At 44.0% G+C, this 27529-nt stretch overlaps 1 protein-coding gene across 2 annotated transcripts in view; it reads left to right on the forward strand.

Moving 5' to 3' along the window:
* LOC103184115 (protein diaphanous homolog 1) overlaps nt 1-27529 on the forward strand; it is a 120344-nt gene that overhangs the window by 11991 nt on the left and 80824 nt on the right. The window contains exons 2-15 of one of the 2 annotated variants that reach the window (XM_042339834.1): nt 11609-11635; nt 13579-13722; nt 14208-14309; nt 14682-14812; nt 15012-15095; nt 15942-16005; nt 16147-16286; nt 16562-16670; nt 17566-17676; nt 18322-18440; nt 20208-20324; nt 24930-25045; nt 25417-25481; nt 26524-26703. In XM_042339834.1, coding sequence (XP_042195768.1) covers nt 11609-11635; nt 13579-13722; nt 14208-14309; nt 14682-14812; nt 15012-15095; nt 15942-16005; nt 16147-16286; nt 16562-16670; nt 17566-17676; nt 18322-18440; nt 20208-20324; nt 24930-25045; nt 25417-25481; nt 26524-26703 — 1509 coding nt within the window. The remainder of the gene's footprint in view (nt 1-11608; nt 11636-13578; nt 13723-14207; nt 14310-14681; nt 14813-15011; nt 15096-15941; nt 16006-16146; nt 16287-16561; nt 16671-17565; nt 17677-18321; nt 18441-20207; nt 20325-24929; nt 25046-25416; nt 25482-26523; nt 26704-27529) is intronic. The other variant, XM_042339835.1, reaches the window with a different exon arrangement.

A 27529-nucleotide genomic window follows, 5' to 3' on the forward strand; every position in this document is an offset into this window, starting at 1 on the left:
TGGATGCTCAGTATTCCATATCATGTCATGAACTGCCTCCTAAACATGAAGTATTAATATTGTGTTGGCTGCGATTATTGCCGGATTCGTGATTGAGTCATAGATTCAGTATAGATCCACTGCATAACCTCACGACTTCTTGCAGCGGTGGAAAGGAATATGTTGCGTGCTGGGTACCATAAACGTGACGTGTTGTGAACACGGTAGATGTACAGCTGGAGTTGGCAAGTGAAACACCGTGCATTTGTCAGATTGGAGGGACTGTGTGATTTCATTTCCTCCCCCCGTTGGAGTGTGACAATGTTGGTTTGACTCAAACGGTTGCGTAAAACGTATTCTGGAGTTTGTGCTGCCCGCTGTTAGAAGTGGTGCAATTATGTGCTAAGATGTTAATCCTTGGATGTTAAACATGCACTTGTACAGTCCGAGCTTCAACAGGGGCGTGCACATTTGCAACGACAACAGCAAAACGACATGTGTAGAGCGCCTTTCACGTCGGGAGGACGTCCCAAAAGCGCTGAACAGTCAGGTCGGGGCCCGAGCATGGGGGGAGGGGTGGGGTAGGGGTGAGGGAAGGCAGAGAGGTGGGAGGGAGACCAAAGGCACGGGCGAAGAGAAGGGTCTTGAGACCGGCCTTGATGGAGGCGAGGGAGGGAGCGAGGCCAAGGGACCGTGGGATGGAGTTCCAGAGTGTGGGGGCAGAGAGGATGAAAGCCCGACCACCGATGGTCGCAGTGGCGGAGCCTGACACCCAGCTGGGGTGGTGGGGGGGGGTGGGGGGAGAGGAGAGGAGGGTGACCGTAAGCATGGCCGAAGAGGAAGTTTCTTCAGTCGTGATCTGAAAGATCCGTGAAATTACTGTGATCTGCCCCATTGATGACGACTTTTTGAAACAAAATTCTCTTGGAATAGATTTAACATTTTCCGTTCTAACTTTTGATTACGCCGCTTTCCGTGAATCATAACCCTAGCGTTTGATCCAGCGCCTTTCACGGCAGGAAGACATCTCGAACCGCTTCACACGATTTACTGCAGCGTGCGGTGCGGTCAAGGCGAAAGAAAGTGGATCACAAAATGAAGTCTCGTGTTTTTTAAAGGGTCTCATCCACGTGAGCAATAGTCAGCTTGCAGAGTGAGCAGTGTGGGCATTATGGTGCCAGCGTGTTTCGTTGCAAGGATCATTATTCAAATAGCTGATTGGCCCTCGAGAAGCTGCCGTTGGCTGAGAGGGAGATAGATGCACGCACAGGCCAGCATCCGAGCACCAAAGTTAGAAGCTGACATTTCCTGTGTTCAAAACCACAAAGGAGAAGTAGCAAACCTTTGCTTCCCCCATACCTTCTTTCTACACAGATCTGCAACTTGCTGGACACTCGACTGTTCAGACCTGAACAGCTCCCGACAAACGAGGGAAAACTTTATTAAGAAAATGTAACTTGAAAGGCTGTCTGAGACTTTTACTTCTTTTCTGTTGAAACGCGCAGGTTCTGTATCGACGCATATCCTGAACATAATACTGCGGTTTTTATTGAACAAATGAATAGGAAGCTGATATGTGAGAGGTTGAGCAACCGTTTGAAATTACTGTAGGGCTTTGTGGAAGACTTGCAAAAGGCGGAAGGCATATGTGTGAAGGAAGATAAGATTTTTGAGAATTATAGAAAGAACTTGCATTTTTGTAGGGCCTTATCATGTCAGTGCCTCATTGCACTTCACTAATAATCACTGACGAGCGCTGTGCCTGGTTTTGTAGGCACACGAAGCAGCCATTTGACACGCAGGAAGGTTTTGCAAACATCCGTGAGGACCTATAAGACCCTTCTTGTAGAATAACTTTATTGTAGCCAACGCAACAACAGCAAAACGAATGACATTCACGCGGCGCCTTTCACGTCGGGAGGACGTCCCAAGGCGCTGGACAGTCAGGGATTTGGACCCGAGCTGGGGGTTGGGGATCAGAAGGGTGGGGTTAGGAGAGTGACAGAAGGTGCGGTCGAAGAGGAAGGTCTTGAGACATTGAAGGAGGCGAGGGAGGGAAGGAAGGAGGGAGCGAGGCGAAGGGACTGTGGGGTCAGAGAGGCTGAAGGCCCGACCGCCGATGGGCCGGGCAGAGGACGTAGAGACTGCTGAGTGGAGGAAGTGGACAGGTTGATATAACCAGAAACTTTGAGGGCGACAGTGGTGGCACATCACCGTGTGCGATCTCTGCGATCAATAAATTGCCACAATCTATTAAAGACAATCTTCCCCAGAATTTTGTCATAACCACAATAAAAATGCAAGTTTTTTTTTAACTCTGACAGTTGGTAATTACTTAAGTTGACTCCTATCTTGTCTGCTTGTTAACCCGATGTGTCCGGTTTAAGCTGTATTTTTAAAAAGTCTTTGTCTCTCTGGTTGGTACCTTTTGCATCGAGACGTCTCAACAATGAGATGATAATAATCCTTGCATTTGACACAGCGCCTTATCACTTCTTCGAGGCGTCTCAAAGCGCTTCACAGAATATACCATAAAGCGAATTGACTGCATATTTTGTGGGCGAAACACGGCAGCCAATTGCGCACAGAGGCGTCCCCACAAACAGTGTGGATGAAGTCCAATTTTTTATTAGATGAGGTGCTATATCAAATGCAAGGATTATTATGATGGGAACCGGATATTACCATATGCGATCAGCACAATTGAAATCCTATTGCACCATTAACTCTTCGGTTTTAGTATAAATTGTGAAGGAAGATTTTCCTTCCTGCAGCAGTTTCATTTCACCTCTGTGCCAGTCTTACTTGGGGTTTATGGGCGAGTTGGTCACTGTTTTAAACTTGTGTGGGTAAAGGAAAACATTTTAAGGAACTTATTTAATATTCAAAAAAAGCTGACAAATTTCTGTCTTAACTTTGCAAACAAAAACTTCCCTCCTTTCCCCACCTGAAATATTTATTTAAAAAAAAATAGGATATCCTAAATCCTGCTTCTCCACCAACAGCAATTTGCATTTACACAGCGCCCCTCACACAGTGTAGTGCCCCAGAGCGCTTGACGGTGGCAGAGCCGGCGGGAGGTGGAAGGTGACTGTAGACGCGGTCGAAGAGGAAGGTCTTGAGGCACAAGCCTGAAGATAGGGAAGGAAGGGGCAAGGCAAAGGAATAGAGGGAGTTTCGGGGGGTAGTGGCAGACATTGTGGCCACTGATGGTGGAACAGAGGGCGCGATCAGGAGGCCGGAGCCAGTCGAGCGGAGGCAGCGGGTCGTGGGTTGGGGGGGTAAGCAGGTGGGAGAGGTAGGGAAGTACCAGGGGCTGAAAGGATTTGAAGACGAGTGTGAGGATCTTGAAATCGATCCGTCCTGCGATAGGGAGCCAGTGAAGCCTGACGAGAGCCGGCGTGAAGTACCATTTAACTGCGCACACCTCATACCGCACGCACCTACTGAGCCGTTGTAGGAGCCCAAGGTCAAAGCGCTTAATTCTAGCATTTTTTTTAATAAAAGGGGTGAATCTATTTGCAGTATTTAATTTTGCACTTCTGTAGGGAATAACAATCATGTGTAGTGAGTCACAGTAGAGTTTATTGCAGTAAAGTTTTAAATATAGACGTGATTGTTCTTGGGGAAAATTGATTGATTCAAACTGCCGTATTGTATACTGCTGGAAGTATGTCAGCAGAAGTATTTAGGGGATAGGGTTAAAATTAATCTTGACTGTTGGTAGAGCCATTTTAACACGTTGTGTAGTTCAAAGTACAGGAGACAGGACTGAACTGTTTTCTGTTTTCTCTGATTTCCTGCACTGACTTAAGTAGCAGGCGTGGTGCCCTAACAGGGTGGAAGGGAGTGTATTTTTATGTCTTTATAAGTTGCAATGACGCAGCGGCTTAAGGAACTTTACAAAGCTCAGTGCAACTAACTGCTGAAATTATGGGGAAATTGAGAGAAACAAAGCGGGCAATTAGGACTTGGAAGGGGGCGCTTTGAAAGGCGCAGAAGGGAACAAAAATGTACTAATTTGCATTAACACGTATTAATACGTAACACATACTAAATAGAAATTGAGGTGAGATAAAATCGAGAAGAAAAATAATTAAGCCAACTGCAACACTGCAACGAACAGTTATTATTCTTGGATTAAGTATGTTGGACTAAATATAAGAAACAGGCTTTAAAAGTCGATTCAATTCAAAGTAAATTAGGCAGAGTTGCTGAGTGAAAAAGTGCCTATTTGCTGTGCGTTGGAACCAGCAACTAATAATAATACAACTGCAGTGAGTTTAATTATAATTTACATGTATAGAGCACGTTTTACTTAAAAATTAACTCAGAGCCTTATACAAAATATAATGGTTGTAAATGAAAGTGATATTTAGCCTTTCCGAGTTTCTATATTTTTAACAAAAGGAAATGTCTGTAGCAATAACACAAAACTTGTGTTCACTCCCTGAGTAAATATTTTTATAGGTTCTTGTGAATGTTTGTACGCTCTAGCTAAACTAACTTGTTTCCATTTGTGGCCTAATATTTTGTATTTTTAACAAAACGAACCCAGTCTCGTTACACAATAGGCTGAACAAATAGCACCTTTACTCAGAATACCGTCAGTTGAAGAATTCTAATTATAACCCTCGCATCTGGTACAGCTCCTTATCACGCCTGCGAGACGTCTCAAAACGCTTCACAGGATACGCTGTAAAGTGAATTTACTGTTTTTTTGTGGGCGAAAGCATAATAGGCAGATTAACCTATAAATGGATACCAGCTCTGAGCTTAACCCAAGACAATCTGCCTTCACAGTACTGGACCACACTCCACGTACCCAATTCCTCTGTGTGCTGCAAAATACTTTGCTGAAACAGTTGACTATGAATTTTTGCGCAGTACTGCATAATCAAACCGTAAAAGTCAACTGGGTCACCATCCTCTTACTTTAAACTTTCAGACCGATTTTCTGCCCCAGAAAACTTCTTCTTTTTTATATATTAAAAAAAGAGTATATTTTGACTGCGTACTTAATTCGAGTTAGTTAGCTTAGTGTTTAGGAGCGCCTGGGTGTGACGCTTAATCTATTTGCTGACTCTCCATCAAAGCTTTTATTTGGTACTTCCTTCGATGACTTCATCCGCAACTCACGTGGGAGTTATGAGGGCTGTGAGTGTTTGTTCGCCCTCTGACCTGAAGGAGAATGCGTAAGACAAGCAGGGCTTGTTATGTGGAAGAGAAATGAGGAATGTTAAGTGTTTGGAGAAGTCCATCAAATAGACTCTGACTGTACTTTAGCAATCTGAGCCAGAAATGGGTGGATGAATGGATGCTATCAGTCACCACTTGCTTGAGCGGGTGGTTAGACGCTTGATAAGCGACGCCACTGAGAAAGTGTCCCAGTTTCTACACTTCACTGACACACTGTGCAGCCACGTTCCTGGGGGAAATCTTGTGAAGAGTTTTATTTATTAAAGCCAAAAGTCCTTCTCGCTCGCTCACTCGCTCTCACTCCCTCACTGCTAACCAACAGTCTTCTATCTTAATTGAAGATTCCCCCATGGCTGTTTGCGGGGAATCCGTTTCTTGCCGAAACCATCCTCGCTTAAAGTGTGCGCAATTGGCTGCCGCGTTTCGCCCACAAAATGCGCAGTCAATCCATTTTACTGTGTATTCTGTGAAGCAATTTGAGACATCTCGACGACGTTATAAGGCGCTATATCAAATGCAAGGATTATTATTATCATCAGTGTCATCTCAGCCTTATCCAGTGATTCACAGAGTTAAAAAAAAAGATAAAATGTTCTAGTGGCACAAAACTTTGGTGTGTACTTTAGTTGAATGCCAGAAAATGCAAAATATGTGCGTGTATATTTAAATTAAATTGGCTAATTAGAAATACTTTTCCAAATTGGACCCAAGTGAGTTTAACAAGCGAAGTAAGAAAGTTTAGTTGAACCCGAGGTCAACATTAATCCCAAAGTTTCATAAAGTTGTCTATATAAATAAATGGTTTGTGTGTGTGTAACTATTCCTCCTCACCCCGGGAACAAATGACGGGTCAAAGGTCCGACTGTTTTCAACTTGTGTATCTGAGAATTGGTTTCGGAAATGGGGAAGAGTCTCGTAAGTAACTTGCCGACTTCCACTGATTGGATGCGATAGCTGCAATTTTAACAATCATAATAACTCTTGTATTTGATACAGCGCCTCATCACGTCTTCGAGACGTCTCAAAGCGCTTCGCGGGACACACTGTAAAGTGGAGTGTCTGTGTATTTTGTGGGCAGAACGAAACGCCTCTTTACCGCGAGCTTTTAAAGCGCAATGGTACTTAAATACACCGCTAGCGGTCCGCTGAACCGGTTGCTCCAATTAATGTAAATTTTTTTTTAAAATCCCTTTGAGAGACGGTTTGGCTCAAGGAACACAGTGGCAAGGTTAACCGATGAACCGTGTGATGTGCAACCTTGCAGATTCCTGCAAATGTGTAACATGTAAATACTGCTTCAGGGCTGAACAGCTTTCAGGATTCCCCAGAGATTGATCTCAGCACCAACCAATTATTTTGCTAATCCAAAAGAAGCCTATTAAATACCAAAACAAGTGGCTGTGCCAAATGCATTGCGGAAGCGGGGCCTGTCCTTTTAACCCTTTCTTCGGCCACCTCTCGGCCTTCAGGATCTCTCGGACCGATTGAAAAATCTTTTGAGTGTTGCTTTTGCGGTTTGCAAGAATACTACATACTGCCTATTTTTTTTACTGCATAATAATAATAATAAAAATGATATTGATACAGCCCCTTATCACGTCCGAGAGACATCTCAAAACCCTTCACAGAATATACTGTAAATAATACTGATCCTTGCATTTGATATAGCGCCTTTTCACGTCGTTGAGACGTCTCAAAGCGCTTCATAGAATATACTTGTCGAGTGAATTGACTATATTTTGCGGGTTGTCCTCTAAACTGAGATCAATTCGCAGTGCGCGAGACCGCTAAGTGTAGAACAGATTAAAATGGAAATGGAATTTACATCTGCTCGCAGTCTAAACCAAAGTTTAAAAATCTAAACTCTAATGCATATTTTCATATCCGGGGAAAAAAAACGGTTTCGCAAAATAATCATTATTTCGTTGATTTAAAGAATGATATTGGAAATTGTATTTCTTATCTAAATCGTGTGCTAAAATAAAGCTCCCGGTGAAACATTGACTCTCAGACTTGCAGTTGATAGTAATCATCACTCAATGTATTTGATTTGTTGATTAATGAAATGTTATACAGTGTGACAAGTTAAAAAAAATTGTAAAGTCTCGGAGTGTGTGCTCGGAATGGCAATCACAGAGGTGAAACCGAGAAGTGTTGCACAAACAATGCACTCTAGGAAAGGATGTAATTACCTATGTGTACTGAATATAATTCAATGTCTTCCTATCAATTTTATTATAGTACTGTACATACATTCACAACAGCAGGCCTTTGTGTCCTGCACTTGTTCAAACTGTCTGGCTCGTCAGCAGTGCTCTTTCGGGAAATTATCTGACAACTGCATTGGGGCAATTTATGTTAGTGCCTACGACATCTTTTATATATTTTGGTAATAATCCCTTCAAAAAAAAAATTATAAGAATAATGTCGTCACTCGATCCCCGACTGTTTGTGGGGACGCTGCTCTGGCATTTGGCTGCCGCGTTTCACCCACAAAATAATCAATCCACTTGACAGTATATTCTTGTGAAGCGCTTTGAGACGTCTCAACAACACGATAAGGCGTTGTATCCAACACAAGGATTATCGTTATTAAAGTTACTTCGGCGCAGTCTGTTTTTTAAGACAGAAAAAAAACTCACCTAATAATCATTCTCATAGCTCATCTCCTCACACGAAGGGAATCATCCGTGTTGCTCGTCACACCTTATTTATAATCGAAATGTGTGATCCAGATCTTATGCAAAGGCTGAGTATCCAAAAATACGTTACAACATCCCTACGGAGGCTGAAACACGATCAGTTATTCACCACTAATGTGTGAAGCTGTAATTATGATGTCTTCAATACCGGATCACAATTAAGAAGATTAACATGGCAGCTGGAGTGCTTGGGTTGCATGGCCCCATTTCCTCAGCGCTGTGATGTGTCCTGAATGAGTTTCCTTCTCGTTCGGTCAGGAGAGAACCTCTACGTTGCTGAACTCAAAGATACGAACGGTTAGACTGGTCGGAGCTCAAAATTGGCATTGGAGAGGAGGGAACAGGAAACGCACCAAGATCGTGCTCCTATCCACCTGTCCCCTCCGCTCAGCTGGCTCTGGTCTGCTCCACATCCCTCGCCCGGCCCGCCCCACTGTCGGCGGTCAGGCCTTCAGCCTCTCTGCCCCCACTCTCCGGAACTCCATCCCACAGTCCCTTCGCCTCGCCCCCTCCCTCCCTCGCCTCCTTCAAGGCCCGACTCACGACCTTCCTCTTCGACCAACCGCGCCTTCGCGGTCACCCTCCTAATCCCACCCTCCACCCCTCTGAGCCCCAACCCCCAGCTTTGGTCCAAATCCCTGACTGTCCAGCGCCTTGGGACGTCCTCCCGATGCGAAAGGCGCTGCATAAATTCAATTATTGTTCTTGTATCAAACTTGAATCCAATGGAGATATAAAGGGCATTGGATGATCTGCAGACCAGTCGCTATTAACGGTAATGTTTTTATCATCGGCACAGTGAATATTTTATGCAACATCACCCTGGAAACAAAAATAGCTCTTCTTTTTTTAAAAAAAATGTAATTAATGATTGTAGATGTTACATTTCATTTAATTTAACATAAATCACTTCAGAAAGCAATTACAGTGATGGAACAGAGATTGTTCAACATAATTTTTGGGTCGCCTCTTAAATCCTCTCACAATGTCATCACAGGAAAGGAAATCAGTGATCTATAGCGAAAACATGTCAGGATCTTGGAGACGGACTTCATTTATTTGGAGAGACTTGAGAACCTGTTCTCCTTAGAACAGAGAGGGTGGAGGAGATTTAATAGAGGTGTTCAAAATCATGAGAGGATTTGAAAGGGTAAATGGGGAGAAAGTGTTTCCGCTGCCGGGCGGGTGGGTCGGAAACCAGAGGACAAAGATTTAAGAAGATTGGCAAACGAACCAGAGGGGAGATGGGCCGAATGGCTTCTGAGCCCTACGATTCTATGATTCTGTAATTCTAAGACGAGACCCATTAACAATGCACTTCTTTCTTTTTTACTTGGTTCAATAAATTTTCAGTTAGTGCTCCAAATTGTTGGAATTAATTGTGGGACAGTGCTTGGCAAGATTGACTTGACAATCATTTACCTTTATAACAACATACGCTGTCATTTCTAATCAGTTATGTTTTATAAAGAGCTACAAGATGTCAAATTACAGACTTGTAGACCAAGGTTTTTGGTCTTAAGAGCTTTATGGTAATTCCTAGTTTTTCTCAACAACTCACAATGTGAGTAATTATATTAAGCCGAATCTTAAGAATTGGATTTAGGAATAATTTAGAATTAATGTCGAATTGTTTAGATGAAACTGGGTGCAAACATGACTCCTGCTGAACAGTATTTTAATGAGCAGCGTTCATTAATGCTGCTGTAATGACCTCAAGGGTATTAGGAAATTTTAATAAACTGTTTCGCATTGTTGTGACCTGTTTTTGACTCGGGGAAATTGCAGTAACATGCAGGAACACATTTTGCTTTACTCTCTTAAACGTACATCGTGTTAGCGTTTATTCCACATGCAACTGGGATGTCAGACATCACAAAAGCATCGTGTAATTGTGAAGTGGTTCCATGCTCCAACATCAATCTCGTTAACCTAATTACTCGCCTTGCTTTCAAGAAAATACAATGAGGAAAAAAAAAATCTTTTTTTTTCAAATGTGACCGTATCCAAATCAAAGCCACTTCTGTACCAACATCAAGCAGGTAACAGCAGGCCTGAAAAGGAACAAAAATTAATCAAGCTTAATTTATGTTGAAAAAAACGTGCCAAAGCAAGGGAGAGGGCAAATCTCACCCGAGCACGTGCCCGATATTTTGTGAGATTTATGGCACTTTTCAAATTTTCAGGGTATATTAAGCTTTCTGAACTTTATCGGAATGTGCATACATTCCTGGTTCCTGTCACTGTTTTCCATACTGTTGACCAACCTCACAAAACAAATTGCCTTTGACTGGTGGGCGCTGGGCCAGTAAGATTTCTTTTAATCAGCAATCAATCACAGTGCACTTTCACATATCTCAACTGCGATAGCTCTGACTGATGTGGGGGGGGGGCTGGACGTGAGTTATACTTTGGGTGGGAGTGCGTGCGTGCGTGTGTGGATGTGGTGTGTGGGGGGGGGGAATGCATTCATCGAGTAAGCAGAAACCAGGTGAATGACCATGTATCAAACACTCCCTCCCGTCTGCAATGTTCCAGATGGAACCACAGTTGTTTTTCTAAACCTGCTTGATTAACAGGTACCCGGCATTGACGGCGGCGCATTAATCCTTTCAGTGGCTGTGTGTGTGTATGGAAAAGTACTCACTGCAATACTCGCCTGAGCCAGTGTTTTACTGTGTTTTACTGTTTTACTGTCAGGTCGCTGTAATAGATCTCAGAGGGAACTCACTGACATGTTTTGTTTTTCTTTTCTGTGTTGGGAATAAAATAAGTACCTGACTTTTGATATTAACAATCCTAGGCCGTTAGTTGTTGATCACAACCCAGGTGCTTTAATGCTCTTTCATGTTAAGATCACAAGTTTTGGATAAGAGACTTGTAACAATTCACGTTGCTTGAATTATAGTACATAAGAACTTGCTGACGATAGGAGACTGAGTTCCAACCAGTTTGCCTTCCACCGTCCCTGGCAGTCGCTTGACATGTTGTGTCCCAAACTACACGCTGTATCCTGACATATTATTTCCGTAACGGATTAAAAATTGCGCTGAATTGTGAACAATTCTTGAATTCGTTCTTAATTTGGAATCCAGTTTTCTGCAGTTCTTAAAAAGACGGGCTTCCGAATTACGCTCGAATTGAAGGGTTTTCCACAGTTCTGTGCGATCTTATCAGTGTTGACACAGTGATCTTGAGGGTACTACTGGATTGAGTTTAGAATCCAGCAGTCACCCCCAACGCACACCCTGGGCTGCCCCCCAAAGAAACAGGGCGTCCCGCCAGGGGGAGGGAGAGAGAGAGAGCGCATTCCGTTCCAGCAATCTACCTCTGGGATTTCCACGTGTAGGTGTGGGCGGCGTGGAGTCCTCAGCTTGGTTTGGAGACTCTTAGGCAACGGTGAGGGGTTTCCACGTTGGATGTTCACGAGATGGTGTTTTCACAGTGCACTAGTTCCCTCTAACGGAAGATAATCGGTACTACAAGCAGCGTCGCTGAAACACCCACTCACTCACATTTGGGCAATTGATATTCTGGCTGCGTTACTTGCCAAATACGTACTCTTAACTTTTACATGTGTTGGAAAGTAAGTAAAAATTGTACATTGTGTCTCCACTGATTCAGAACTGCTCCTTGGGTGATTTCTGAGTTTTTTTTTTATTTTTGGTGGTGGACTCAAACTTATCTTTTTTTCTCTCTCTCTCTCTCTCTCTCCTTCTGACACACAGACTTTAAAGAAGCTGATTCCTGATGAGGTAAGAGTATTGGATTCCCCCACACTGTCTTTTACTGCAAATTCATGCTTTTGAAACTCAATGTTGCTGATTTCAGGCAGACTTGACGACGTGGCTTAATTTGCTTTGGTTATATAATTGATTCCTGCAGCTCAGTGGTTAGAGCATTCGCCTCACAAGCGAGAGGACCTGGGTTCGGTTCCAGGCAGGGCGAAATTTTGGGCAAATTTCCTTATTCTGCATGGTTCTGTTTATCCAGCAGTGAGTAGGAACGCAGTTGCTAGTCGATTGACCACTCAATCCTGTTTGTGGGATACTGCTGTGAACATATTGTCTGCCGCGTTTCACCCACAAAATATACAGTCAATTTGCTCTACAGTATATTCTGTGAAGCGCTTTGAGACGTCTCGAAGACGTGATAAGGGGCTACATTAAAAGCAAGCATTATTATTATTAAAATACCGTCATGATTATTTACTCGCCAATTTTCTCCTTTCCTTCCCCTCCCTGATTGTGGTTTCTCTCCTTTTCCATTACATGTCCTCTCGTACCTCACGCGGAGTAGCTTTTATTTATTTGAGAGCCTTAACAGCGAACCAGATCTTTCCTCGCTTAAGCGTCGCACTGGAGAGCAATGGAGAGCAATCCTCATTACCTTTTTTCCTTAACAATCGCTGCAGTTTAAATTTCATGTGAAGCTTTGAGACCTTTCAGTGTGAAAGCGTGCGATATCAAATGCAAGTGTAATGACTGATGTGCTGTAGAAGGAATGGAAATTATGGATCGAATCATCTTGTCTTGTGATTTTCTTTTGTGGTTAAATCATTGGACTATGAACTTTGGACAGGCCCCGAATTCTGCTTCTGATGCCAATTTCTCAGAATTGCCAAGCAGTTGGTGCAGAAAGCTGTTGCAAATTGTAGCTTGATTCGAAGGTCCCAAATCACCATTATTACCAGTCACGGCGTTCGGGAAGCACTTTTCATGAACTGTGTGAGGACATCGAACAGGTTGAGAGAGGAAGTTAGGGGAAGCGATGATGATGCAGAGCGTTGAGCAAAATATGATTTTCTGCTTCAAAGAAAGGTAGTGAGGCTTTGTGTCAGCCGACGCTGACTTTACCTTAATTAAGTTGGCAAGCACGACCTTTGAATAGTACATTTGGTTCCTTTCAACACTGCATAGAAATTTATTATGTTCTGCTACACTGGGCATGCAAACCGTAAACTTCAGCATAGTATATCATGTTCATGTAGTTGACTGATAATCTCTTTGATGTCATGGACTGCGTTTTCTTCCAGGGCAAAGTGTCCTGCAGCTCAGTGGTTAGAGCTCTTGCCTCGCAAGTTTAATTCCCAGGCAGGGCGAAACGTTGGGCAAGTTTCCTTACCCCACACACAAATAAATCTGTTTACCCAGCAGTAAGTAGGAACCCAGTTGTTAGTTGATTGGCGGATCGCTTTTCCGGGGATGATAATCCCTTTAAAAAAAATCAATAATAATTTGGTCACTCAATCCATGACTGTTTGTGGGGACGCTGCTGTGCGCAATTGGCTGCCGCGTTTGACCCACAAAGGACACAGTCAATTCACTTTACGGTATAACCTGTGAAGCGCTTTGAGACGTCTCAACAATGTGATAAGACGCTATATCAAATGTAAGGATTATTATTATTGTATATTTTTAGCATTTGCAATATGCTATCATTTTCTTTGCCCCCTTATGAATAAGCCTCAAAAGATAATGAGAGGGAGGGAAAAAACCGACACGACTTGTAGTGTGAGAACACCTGGCAGGACAGAGCTATACATTACATACAAGTGAAAGCTTTCTTAATTTCCAAGTTTACACCACAAAGCAGTTCATTTGAAAATGACCACGTGTATGTATGTATGTGTGTGTGAGTGTGTGCGTAATCCACACGAGGAAACATTTTGATGTTAATTGTTTGGTTTGCGTTGCAGTTGGAACGCTTCACCAGCATGAGGAAAAAGGAGAAGCCGTCCTTACAGTCGAAACACTCTGCTCCACCGATTTATGAAACACAGTCGTCCACGTTGGATTCATTGTCTGATAAAGATGTGCTGGAGCTGTTTGAGCAGATGCTGGTAGGTGCTATTCCTGTAGTTCAGTGGTTAGAGCATTCGTCTCGCAAGCGAAAGGACCCGGGTTCGATTCCCAGGCAGGGCGAAACCTTAGGCAAGTTTCCCTTACTCCACACACACACACACACACACACACTCTGTTTACCAAGCAGTAAGTAGGAACCTGGTTATCGTTAGTCGATTGGTGGATCACTTTTCCGTGGGTAATTATACCTCCCCAAAAGAATTGGTCACTCAATCCATGACTGTTTGTGGGACGCTGATGTGCGCAATTGGCTGCTGGGTTTTTGCCCTCAAAATACACAGTCGATTCACTTGACAGTGTATCCTGTGAAGTGCTTTGAGAGGTCTCAACGACGTGATAAGGCGCTGTATCAAATGCAGCGATTATTATCATTATTATTGTTTCAAACAATCTATTGTTCTGAACCCATTAATCTTATTAATTCTCTTTCAACGATGCTTTCGCTGGATGTTTCATTCGTCAGGTCGACATGAATCTGAATGAAGAGAGACAACGACCGTTGAGAAACAAAGACATCATGATAAAAAGAGAAATGGTTTCACAGTATCTACATACCTCCAAAGCGGTGAGTTAATAAGAGAAGACAAGTCCTCAACACCCAATGCCTTCCCATTCAGCCCCCTCCCCATCTCTTCCCTCATACACACACAATTGTAAAGAATTCCCTTGCCCCTCTAATGAGTAATAGTACCCTAATACACACTGTATTCATAATAATTTGGTCACTCAATCCGCGACTTTGTGGGACGCTGCTGTGTGCAATTGGCGGCCGCGTATCTCCCACGAAACACACAGTCACTCCACTTTACATTATATTCTGTGAAGCACTTTGAGACGTCTCAACGACGTGATCAGGAGCTATATTTAATGCAAGTATTTCTGTATTACTCGTTCACGTTAAGTAGAAGTGTCTTTGACTTGTGTTTGCTTTACTCAGGGACAAAGCCAGAAAGAAAGTTCCCGCTCAGCTGTGATGTACATCCAGGAACTGAAGTCGGGAGTGCGAGAGGGACCGTTGCTGAATTGTTTGGAATCCTTGCGAGTCTCTCTCAATAATAATCCAGTCAGGTAACGATGTGGGATTTGCTACTCATAGTTAGTGCGTTGTAATACCCAAGGTTTCAGCATAGAACATGCAGCTGGGAAACAGGCCATTCGGCCCAGCAAGTCTGTGCCGTTGTTTAAACACAAGTTGAGGGAGACTGCTAAGAAATCGGGAACTGATTAGAATCATCTTAAGTAATTATGTTCTTTTGTGACAACACAGCTGGGTGCAGAACTTTGGTGCGGAGGGATTGGCAACGCTCTTAGATCTATTGAAAGGGCTTCAAGATGAACAGCAGGAACCAGGGTAAGCAAGCATCCCATTTACAATTATTGCAAGGGGCTGTATGTTATTTAGTTCTCACCATTTCTGCTTCCGTCACTCTCTCGGTTGCTTCCCACTAGTTCTATGTTTTTGTTTGGGTCAACCGGGCGTCTGACACACGCGGAAACCCATCACTGTTGTCGCCAAACCAAGCTGAGAGTTCCATGCAACCCACCTACACATGGAAAGGTGGATTGCGCTCTCTCTCTCTCTCTCTTCCCCTGGAGAAATGCATCCTGCTTACCTAATTCCAAAAAGTATTAGCCGCAGGTTTGCGAGAAGCAAGGCTTGGAGGGGGGGAGCCCAAAGTGTTCGTTGGGGGTAACTGCTGGAGTCTCGTTGATGAAGCAGCACATTTAGTGATGACTTGGACCCACTTTTCCCGTCAGTGAAGGCATTGTAGATCACATTACTTGTAGGCCGTGTTTGGCTGTTCTTTTACCACCTCACTGCGATCGATAGGTCCTGACGAGAAACTGTGCTCCATGTTTTACTTGTCACATGATTGGCAATTCCGCTCCTTTGTCTTAATTTTAAATCATTCAGATTTTTAAAAGCAGAACGGGAGCCCCCAAAATAAACATGGAAACTTGTGCGATCCAAATCTCTAACCTTTTTCCTCTGAAATTTCTGATTCCATCTGTTACTTCTGCCCACAAAATATACAGTCAGTTCACTTTACGGGATATTCTGTGAAGCGCTTTGAGACGTTTCAAAGACTTGATAAGTCGCTGTATGAAAGTATTATTATTATTACTCGCATGAGAGCTATTGGCCACATTACCACTTTAGTTTCGCGCTGTACTAATGTGTCGCATTCTCTTTTAGCTCCTTGAATCACAGGATTCAGCATGAAATTATCAGGTGCCTAAAAGCATTTATGAACAACAAGGTGAGTACAACAAGCAGTGTGTTCCAGATCGTAACAAATCATTTAGCATATCATTGGCTCACCTGTGTTTACAGGCTTTTGTGTTCATTTCTGAAAGACTGTCGTAGATAATAATACAGTGTTGGCTCTCGCTCCCTACAGTATGGAATAAAAACGATGCTGAATTCGGAGGAAGGTATTCTTCTGTTGGTCAAGGCTGTCGATCCTAAAGTTCCGAGCATGATGACAGATGCTGTGAAGATCCTCTCTGCTATTTGCATCCTGCCGCACACAGAGAGCATGTAAGCTTATCATTTTGGTTCAAGATATTGTACAGACGATAAGAGCAAGTGACTCTGTGCTCTTATATTAAGACTTCACAACATTCGCTCGTCCATACCAACGTACTGTACTTAGGTATTGCATTGAACCTCGGATAAGGCAGACGTCACAGAGATGAGGAAAGAACCAAAAGATTGCAAATCAGTCAATTATGTTTCAATCATTTCGAAAATGTAGAACTAAAGCTAAATGTAAAATAAAAAGTTTGTTTTTTTTGTTCTTCTTATTTCTCCAGACATGAAAAAGTATTGGGAGCGTTAACAGAGAGAGCGGAGCAGGAGGACAGTGAACGGTTCAAACCGGTGCTGGATGGGTTGATAAATAAATCCAGTATTCAGCTGAAGGTAACTCACCTGAAAAGATATAAGTGAATAAAACAGCCCAAATTAGTTACACTATTTACTAACAGCCTCTCTGCCCCCCCCCCCACTCCCATCCTTTGGAACTCCATCGCACAGTCCCTTCGCCTCACCCCTTCCCTTGCCTACTTCAAGGCCCGTCACGAGACCCTCCTCTTCTTTGACCGTGCCTTCCCTCATCCGCCCACCCTCCCTGCCCTCCATTCCTCCTGATCCCAACCCCAGCTCCCCAACTGTCCACTGCCTCGGGACATCCTCCCAACGTGCGAGGCGCTGTGTGTGTAAAATGTCATTAGTTGCTGTTGAATGAATTCTGAAATGCAACAAGAAAGCCCTCGTTCTCAGCGGAGCCTGTGTGCGGCTCATGACATAGCGGGGAAAGTGTCTCGTTGGAGCCAAAGAGGCTCCGTGATCAGACACGCAATATTCCACGGTTGATGAGTCTGTCTGGCTCAGCAGTAATACTCGGAGGAAGTAGATGTGCTGTCAATACTGTCAGCCCCAGCCCTAATGGGTAGGGTAGCTTGACAAGAAGCCCATCAGTGTTTCGTACCAATAAGCTAAATGGTTGTCATCATCAAATGCTTTCTCAGCAGTAAAGTTAACGCTGCTGAGATCATCAAAAATGTACATCACAAGAACATCTTATTTGGTGTTTCTTTACAGTTTTATGTCGTCTTGTTCACATCCTTGTGTTACAAAACCACACCCAGCTTTCTGTTCTGGATTCTTCTAATAAATATAGATAAAACTTATCGATTTAACAATTTCTTCTTCGTGTCCACTTTTCTTTTGGATTAAAATTAGTTTTTTTTTGTAATAAACTGTGTTGGGATTTTTGAACGTGCTTCAATATTTTTTTTCCCCACCCTCCCTTTAGGTGGCGTGTATGCAGTTCATTAACGCTCTCATCATCCCCGCTGACGAACTCGACTTCCGAATTCACTTGCGGAGTGAACTGCTACGATCAGGACTTAGTCAGTTATTACCGGTAAGGACTTCTAGAAACAGGAGGAGGCCATTCAGCCCCTCGAGCCTGTTCCGCCATTCTATAAGATCATGGCTGATCTGGACCTTAAGTCCAATTTACCCGCCCTTGCCCTCTATTCTTTAATACCCTGATCTAATAAATAGTCTTATTCTCAAGTGGCACCTGTGCAGTTCACAGCTCCAGTGTACGCTAACATTTATCACATTTATTTTGATGTTAAGAATGCCCTCCCGATCAGAAGTTAACTAATCGAAGTTAACCCCGTCGTTTAAGGGGGTTTGAGACGGTTTTGACTGAGTGGTTTCTCCTTGAGTCCCGGGCTGATTTTCCACACAACTGGCATCTTTCCCGGTGTTCAGAAGCAGGCTGACACCGTGTGGCTTGTTTGTGCATTGTTAATTAAGAACATACATCTGCAGCCCTGAAAACGGTTAAGTCTTGAACTCTCACACCTTCTGATAACTTTCTTGCAAAGCGTGTGCTTGGGACAGTGACAGAAATATTTTGCACACATTAGGGAGGCTTGAGATGAACCATCGTTTTCCACGTTCAGACACTTCTAACCAACCTGTGACGCAGCAATAGAACTCTGTAACTGTTAATGATCCGCGTGTACTTCAAAGAGTTTCATTCACTGCTTCACAGGAGCTGAGACGTATCGAGACCGAAGAGCTTAAAGTTCAGTTGAATGTCTTTGACGAACATGGGGAGGAGGACTCGGATGATTTGAAAACTCGCCTGGATGATATCAGGATAGAAATGGAATATCCTTTTCTTTTATAAAAAACTGCGCAACGATTTGTTCGGGAGATCCGCTGAGTTAGATTCAGATCCGAGAGTCTCGAAACCTGGCACAGGCATTGGAGGGTGTTGGAGCTTTTTCCCCGTTTGCTCATGAAAACCTTTGCTCTCATTGTAGACTGGTACCACGGGGGCACGAGTGGGAGGGGTGTAAGTAAAGGTAAAGTGTGGAGCTAAACTAAACACAAATTGCTTCAGTGTTGAAGCATTGTCAGATGGTGCTTATAGAGATGGCAAGTGTGATGTGGAGCTGAGCTTTGCATCCGCACAAGTGGTCCTCCGGAACGTTTCAATTAGATTGCGATTGTTCTGTTGTTCAACTCGCAAATGAAGAAATTGTCTGGGGTTTCACCCTGTCCGTGAAACGTTCAAAACGTAAAGAAATTAAAAGAGAGATGAATGCAACTCGATTTCCCGGGCACAAGAGGAAAGCTTCGTATCAACGGTGACTCGAGGGGATTTTCTGGGCAATGGGTGAAAGACGTCATTATTAGGATATCTAAAATGTGTTTATCGTACAGATTTTTTTTTCTTGATTTAATCTCAAAAGAAAGCATTTCCTCGGCTGAGGTAAGGAATTAGGCCCCAGAATTATAATTGTACTGAATTATATCTTAAATTGCTGTCGAGTTTGAAGCAATCAAAGAGGAAGGTAGCGGTTTCCCAAGCAGACGTGAGGAGTGTGTTGAGATGATAGGAGATATTCAGAGCCTGTAATTATGGCCATGGTACATAATATGTTTTAAATTCTTTTAGCACCGCAACATTCACAAGCACATTTGTCTTGAGCTCCCATTGAAGACTAGTATTAGTGATATAATGACTGCGCTAAGTCATTACATCCTTCAAACAACTTACTGTGATTACCTAATCAGTGTGGCTGCTTCATGCATGAATTTCCTAAAATGCAGCACTTGTTCGATGGCAGCAAATTACTCATTCGCACTAAAATCGCCTGTGTGGCTGTTACTGCTCCTTAATTCACTTTGGATTCCGCTCCTGGGGGGGTTTCCTGACTCCATTAAACAGAGCTCCCAAATATCTGCAATTAGCCGCTGATCTGAAACAGCGGTATGATAACAGAGTAAACCGACTTGTTCTGACACAGAAGTTTTTTTTGGAAATACTATAAACCGGGACTGGATAAAGTAACCTGATCAGCGCATCGAATCTTCCAAATAAAGGAATGTTTGATGGGAATCCTGAAGTGTATTTGTTAAGAGTACTTGCCCCGCAAGCGAGAGGACCCGGGTGCGATTCCCAGGCAGGGTGAAACTTAAGGCAAGTTTCCTTACTCTACAGACACGCCTCTGTTTACCCAGTAGTAAGTAGGAACCCGGTTGTTAGTCGATTGGCGGATCGCTTTCCGGAGGTAATAATCCCTTCCGTTAAAAAAAACAATTTGGTCAACTGTTGGTGGGACGCTGCTCTGCGCAATTGGCTTCCGCGTTTCGTCCACAAAATACACAGTCAATTCACTTTACGGTGTAGTCTGAAGCACTTTGAGATGTTTCAAAGACGTGATAAGGCGCTGTATAAATTGCAAGGTTTATTATTATATTATCACCAGGAAGGGAGTTTGTTTTTGACATTAACTTTGATCTATTATACTGCACCTTATATCTGAGATCTTGAGTCCTGCACTGTGCCCAAAAAGGAAGCGCTGGGCACTTAGGAAGGCGGGTTCTCTGAATGGTGCAGTGGGTGTGTGTCCTTAACAACAGTTGCACAGATGTTACTGAAGTCTTCCAGATGTTACTGAACACTGTCAAGGACTCCAAGGCAGAACTGTACTTCCTTTCTATACTCCAGCACATGCTTTTGATACGCAACGATTACCAGGCCAGGTGAGTGACTCTTTCCCAGAATCCTGTCCAGTGCGTGTCAGGTACTGTTTAACGCTGGCTTATTGCTGGCAGGGACTGGTTGAGCCAAATGGCCTGTTTCTGGGCCGTACTATTCTAAACCACTTCAGCTTCCCTTGAGCAAGTTGCGGTGCTGTCTTGATGCCTTCAGCGAAATGTTGTACTGAGCAACAACAACATTGATATAGCGCCCTTCATTCAGGAGCCTGACGTCGAAGCGGGGAGAGCGAGGAGGTGACCGTAAGAGCAGTCGAAAAGGAAGGTCTTCAGTGGTGATCTAAAAGAGGGGAAGGCGGGGGCTGCCAGCATTCCAGGCTATTAATTGTTCTCCCTTACATGAACCTATTGGATTTATTATTCTCCCTTCTCCAGCCTGCTTCATGCCTTCATTTTCTTTAGTCCTTTTAATTTCCCCCAATAATTCTTAACGGTCCTATTAAGCCCATGTAATAGCGCTTTGTGGTGTAGCATAGCCAGATTTTGCAGGTCCTTGTCACCTCCCTGCCTTGTTTACTGAGAGTAATGTAAAAATCAATGCACATTAAATCTTAAAGATGGTTGAGGCTGTTGGTGTTGTGTGGGATCTGGATGCGGTGAGTGATCCCAAACAGTAGGTGTCAGCGATGTTCTTTTTCAAAAGAGCTCCGGGAGAAATATAATAATGAGTTGATACTGGATTTGGTGGTGGGAATCCACAATATAAGCTGTCACTGGCTCTTCAGATTGACCAACAGTCGGTTAATATTCTGTGGCTTCATATTGAGCGGCAGGTAAACTGAGAACCCATTTCATCCATGAAATATATCGTCCGCCCGATGTGAGAGGTGCTATATATATGAATGCAAGTTGTCGGTGGTGGTGTTGAGTCATTTTTGACAAGTCGGAGGGAGGAAGTGGATTCTGTGACCGGGGGTTAGCGCTGAGATTCATTCCACTAACTTTGACTGTCTCAACCGGAAGAATATTGCAGCTCAAAATCTTAATTCTGGAAACCCAGACAAACTGCTGTAAATGATGCTCAACAGTAAGTGGCGCCGTTGCTCTACCTTTAAAGCCACTGACATTGCCGGGAAGGACAAATAAGAATGGATTCCCCTCTGCAATCCCAATGTTTTTTTAAGCATCTTTATATACATATATATATGTGTGTGTGTGTGTATTTGTCTAAAAAAAAGTTGGTTGCTAATCGGTCTCCTTCCCATCCCCCAAAACAATCCACTTTACAATCTATTCCGTGAAGCGCTTTGAGACATCTCTTTGACGTGATAAGGCGCTGCGTCAAATAATCCAAGGATTATTGATATGATTATGGTAAAAGTGTTGACTGCAGCAAAGTGTGTGCTTTTGGATAAGGTGCCCCCAGCATTTCTAACACAAAGTAACCTGTCACCGTTCCTCCATTTTCCCAAATGTTCAATAAAAATAGCGAGTTTGGGCTCCGTATTGTTGCAAATGATGGAGGTTCTCAGCGACGCATCAGGAGACTGTGATAACTGTTCCAAGTGACAACAAATGACATTTACACGGAGCATTTCACGTCAGGAGGATGACCCAAGGCGTTGGACAATGAGGGATTCGGACCCGAGCTGGGGGTTGGGATCAGGAGGGGTGGAGGACAGCGAGGCTAAGGGTAGTTAGGATGACTGAAGGCGCGGTCCAAGAGGAGGGTCTTGAAACGTGCATTGAAGGAGGCGGAGGAGTGAGCGAGGCGAGCGGACTGAGATAGAGTTCCAAAGGGTGGGGGCAGAGAAGCCGAAGGCCCGACCACCGATGGCTGCGGAGCCAGCTGAGCGGAGAGAGAGAGAGGACAGGTCGATGCCTACAGAGGTAGGAAGTAGGCAGTGGAGCGGTTTGAAGGCCAGGTTGAGGATTTTGAACGCTACCCTCTGGGGGATAAACTAAATTAAGAATAAATTTGCCAGGTTTGTTCAGTTCACTTTTGATCATCTGCAAAGTATTTTCTGATTTATTTTGTAAAAGACAGTCCAGCTTTAAGATATAATGTATGTGGGGTGTAGGGATGGCCTTATTTGTGATGGACAGCAGTCAGATGTCACTCCTCCGTTGTACTGACAGCAGTAAGTCCGCAGGTGTCACTGTTGTGTTGCGTTATTTCACGAATGGGCTTTAACTTTCATCAGGAATCACCGTATATATAACTTTTTATACTTTTAGACTTGTCTAAAGGTTAAAATCTGCCAGTTTCTGTGTTGCGTTTTCAAAAGGTTAGCGAAATTCTGCTGCGCCGTTTTTTTTAATAATAATAAAACTCTTTTTTGGTGGGGGGGGGGGGGGGAGGGGGGGGGGTCGGAATTAAGACCAAGTGAAGTATCCCCTAATGACAAACAGATGGTCTGAACAATGTGAACCGCTTTATTGCCAAACCACCATGGTTCTTCACAAGCTGGGGAAAAAAATGATTTCATAAATGCTTTTCAGCGTATTTTCTTTCAAGCAAAATTTGTACTGGCAACTGTTCTGAGAATGCCATGGATTGCGGATTTAACTTCTGTTTGCGTGTGTGTTTGTGACTCAGTATCCTGTGTGTTGTGTGTGTGTGTGTGTGTGGGGAGGGGTTGGGGGAAGGGGCACGGAGGAGAGAGACTTCCAACTAAATTGTTTGCCTTAAACTAAAGCTACTCCATTTTGTAACATGCCGTCTGTCTGTCGTACTGTACAAGCAACCACCCTCATTTCTTTGTCAGGATTTACAGCAGCTTAATTTAACAGAGTTTTGTGTGGGATTACGAGACCGGCTTTACTCTGATTTTTTTTTGTGTGGGCGCAACGCGGCAGCCAAATGCGCACGGCAGTGTCCCACAAGCACAGTCGTGGATTGAGTGACCAAATTATCATTGTTATTTTATTTGTTATAAACAGTGATAAAAGCCCAAACCGTCCGTGCCTCCAGGTGCAGAAAATAATTTGTATAATTTTTTTAAAAAATATATAATTCCGTCTTCTGCCTGAAATGAAATTAGGAGATGGAGGGTTCTGTGTTTTTTTCCCTGTGAGCTGTGCTGGGCTGTGTGTCTGCCAGCCAGTAATCCACTACACATCAGCGTGCACTGCAGTGCCCCTCCCTGCTTTGTTTCCACGTTAATGGTTCCCCATTACAACCTTTTTTTCCAACTTTCTCATAAAATCGCAAATATCGTTGAGGATTTTTAAGGATAAATCCTGTTGCGTCCCGGTCGTTTCAATGCACCTTCGTTGAATGTAACTTTTAAGGAGAATCAATACCCTTCTCGAGATGACCTAAAGGGCAGTGTTGCAGCAATGCTTAACCCCTTGATAACTACACCAAAACAATTCTGTTCTCTTTAACACGGGGGACATGGAATACAGGGGACAGATTTAAAAGCAACAACAACTTGCATTTATATAGCGCTTGACAGAGGCAGAGCCGGTGGGGGGGGGGGTGGGCGGTGGTGATGGTGGGCACCGTCAAACTGGAAGGTCTTCAGGCATTACCTGAAGATGGGGCAAGAGGGGGCAAGGCAGAGGGTTTGTGAGAGAGTCTTCCAGAGTTTTGGGAACCCATGTTTGTTTTTCCTCTTCAATTTCCTCTTTCCCTTCTACCATTGCATTTCCAAGACCTCAACTCACACAAACCTAGAACTCCACAGGAGACGCCTGTTCTCCGGGAGCTGGAACTACTGGATATATCTCAGCAGCAGGAACTCTGGATGTGTATTTGTTTTGCCCTTCGTAACCCCAGGGGCTCTGAGACCAGTTGTACATTTTGTGTGTGTGTGCGTGCGCGTATCTGTCTGTGTGTCTGTCTGTGTGTGTGTGTGGGTGTGTTGTGGGTGTTTATAGTGTGTGTGTGTGTGTCTGTGTATGTAGTGTGTGTGTCTGTGGGTTGTGTGTGTCTGTGGGTTGTGTGTGTCTGTGTGTGTAGTGTGGGTGTAGTGTGTGTGTCTGTGTGTGTCTGTGGATGTAGTGTGTGTGTCTGTGTATGCGTGTGTCGTGTGTGTGTCTGTGGGTGTAGTGTGTGTGTCTGTTTATGCGTGTGTCGTGTGTGTGTCTGTGGGTGTAGTGTGTGTGCCGTTCCTTGGAAAGTTATGTTTTCCATCTGTGAAGCCAACAATCTGTATTAGATACAGATTTGGAATTGGGAGTACTTTACCAACTTTTTTTTATGTAAAACCTTCCGGACACTATTTAGAAGCTACAAACCGAAAACTCCCCATTTGTGCTTTTGAGCATTGCTTTGTGATTCATTCACATTCAAACTCGTGAAAAATGGAATAGCAACAATAACTTGCATTTACACAGCGCCCCTCGTGCAGGGCAATGTCCCAGAGCGCTTGACAGTGGCGGAGCCAGGGGAAGGGGGGAGGTGACTGTAGGTACGGTCGAAGAGGGAGGTCTTCAGGCATGACCTGGAGATGGGGAAGGAAAGGAGCAAGGCAGAGGGATTGAAGCAGAGAGTTCCAGAGTTTGGGGCTTAGTGGCTGAATGAGCGGCCACCGATGATATTAAAAAGCAATAGATTGTCCGGTAGTACTGCAGATCGAGCAGCGTTATAACAACACCAAAGGGTTGACAATGTCCTTACACAGACGTTTACCTGTTTTGTAGGCCACACTATTACAAGCTTTTAGATGAGTGCGTGTCCCAGATCGTTCTGCACAAAAATGGAAGTGATCCGGACTTCAAATGCAAGAGATTTCAGTTGAATGTAGACCATTTAATCGGTAAGTGCAGTTTCAAGCTATTAAGGAATTTCTAACGCGTCTCCTGGTCTGATGTTGCGGTGCAGCTAATGGGCCAACAACAAGAGCAACCACAACTGCTCCTCACACAGGGCAGTGTCCCAGAGTGCTTGACATGGCAGGGCACGACACTGAGCCGGGGAGGGGGGGTGGGGGTTGGGGTGACCGGAGGCACGGTCGAAGAGTGAGGTCATTCAGGCGTGATCTGAAGGTGGGGGCAAGGCGGAGGGATAGAGGAAGAGCATCCCAGATTTTCGGGGCGTCGTGTGGCCGATGGTGGAACGGAAGGCACTCTCAGTCTGGCAGATTTGAGAGATCGAACAACCCTGTCATTGAACATTTTTTTTCTGCAGACAACTTGATTGACAAAACCAAAGTGCAGAACAGTGAGGCCAAAGCTGTAGATCTGGAAAAAAAGGTAATTCAGCAGAAAGTTAATTTAGGTTTGGAAGTCAATTTGGCCTTGGCAGTGTGTGTGTGATGGACGGGTCCACTCTCAGAACGCCACAGACATGTCAGATGGTCAGACCTTTAATAATGTGCCTGAGCGAGCCTTTAAATCGCCCCTCGCTGGCACTTTTATGTACGGATGTTCTCAGTTAATGGCTTGACAGCCAGGGTTGGCCTTATCAGTGAAAAGTAAATGGTGTCTTGCACTATCGGTTTAAAAAAAATAATTTAACTGTCATCATCCAAATGCTTCTGACTGACCCCGGAACTTTCATTGCAATGTAATTTCCAAGCAGTATTTTCCGCAGGTTAATTTCTGCTCTTAAATTTGTTTTTATAAGCCTTGTTTATTTTGCTGTCTTGAGAGACCAGGATAAAGCCCCTTACCCCTCGCCACCCATCACCGTGAAGCGCTTATACAAAGTTCTTACCATTGTTTGTCAGTCTGGGCTATACGGGTCCACCAGTGTTGCAAACCAGTCTTCATGACTGGCTCTGGCTCTGGTTTTTCCATACAAGATGACCCTATGTTGTGTTTCTTTCCCCCACGATTGTGTAGCACCGACTATGCACCTGACAGCCTTTGCAAGGCGTTAAGCCGTCTGATAATTACAGTAATGACAAATGACATTGACACGGCGACTTTCACGTCGGGAGGACGTCCCAAGGCGCTGGACAGTCAAGGACTTGAACCCGAGCTGGGGTTTGGGATCGAGTGGAGGGCGGGGAGGGAGGGTGGCCAGGCCAGGGCTTCTGAAATTTTATGTTTTCTGAACCGTCATTGAAAATGTGTCCATTAACAATATCTCTTAAAATAGTCACAAGTCCATCAAGTTACAGATATTACCAAAATGTCCAGCATTTTCCCATCTCTCCTACCCCGCCCCCCACCCCACCCCTCGCTTTTTGTTCCTACTTCTCAGGTTTGTACCAGGTGCCACACAGATGTAGTCATCGTGAGTATTGTGTATATGTGTGGATTAATATTAATTGGCTTCTGTATTTCACAGCTGGATAGCGAGCTGACAGCCCGCCATGAACTGCAGGCGGAAATCAGGAAGAAAGAATGTGATTATGAAGGGAAACTCACAGAGCTTCACACAAAGCAGCAGACATTAGAGAAGGCAAAGTCTGACGCAGACGTAGAAAACAGCTTACTGAACAGTGAAATTAATCATCTGAAGGAAGAGGTAACGAGGGTCATTTCAGAGCAAGCTCCCAGACTAGATGGTTTTCATTACAGAGACTTGAATGTAAAATATTTGCAACCACAGGAATATATATATAGAATCGCAGAATCTAACAGCACACAAAGAGGCCATTCGGCCCATCGTGCCTGTGACAGCTCTTTGAGAGCGCTTCCAACTAGTCCCAATCCCCCGCTCTTAACCCACAGCCCTGCATTTTTTTCCTTTTCAAATACATATCCAATTCAGAACTGAGATTGATAGATTTCTTGTGGATAAAGGGATTAAGGGATATGGGGCTAAGGCGGGTGGGTGGAGTTAGAATAGATCAGCTATGATCTTATTGAATGCCGGGGCAGTCTCGAGGGGCCGAATGGCCTACTCCTGCTCCTATTTCTTATGTTCTTATTCCCGTTTGAAAGCTATTATCGAACCTGGCAGTGGATTGCCAATTATCTTAAATCTGTCTTCTCTAGTTACCAACCCACCCGCCAGAGATGATAACAGATTCTTTCATGACGAGACATGTGCAGTGACTTTTGAGATCCATTTATTTTCCCATGTTATAGTTGAGGCAACTTGTTCAACAAACTTAACCTTCGAAATATTTTTTGCGTCCAGTCAATAGTTAACAGCCTCAGCTTGTCTGCCTTAAACTGGCCACCTAACTCTATTCCCACTGGGGGAGTGTCAGAACAAGTGGACTATATGGACGAATATATCGTCCCAACTGTGCATCTTAGAAACATGAGATCTATTTGGCCATTTTATTTAATGATGTGATGTTTATGGCAGACAGACAGACAGACAGACAAACATTCCTGCCATT

The sequence above is a fragment of the Callorhinchus milii genome, unplaced genomic scaffold (genome assembly GCF_018977255.1).
Source record: "Callorhinchus milii isolate IMCB2004 unplaced genomic scaffold, IMCB_Cmil_1.0 Scaffold13, whole genome shotgun sequence".
In the NCBI taxonomy this organism is placed as follows: domain Eukaryota; kingdom Metazoa; phylum Chordata; class Chondrichthyes; order Chimaeriformes; family Callorhinchidae; genus Callorhinchus; species Callorhinchus milii.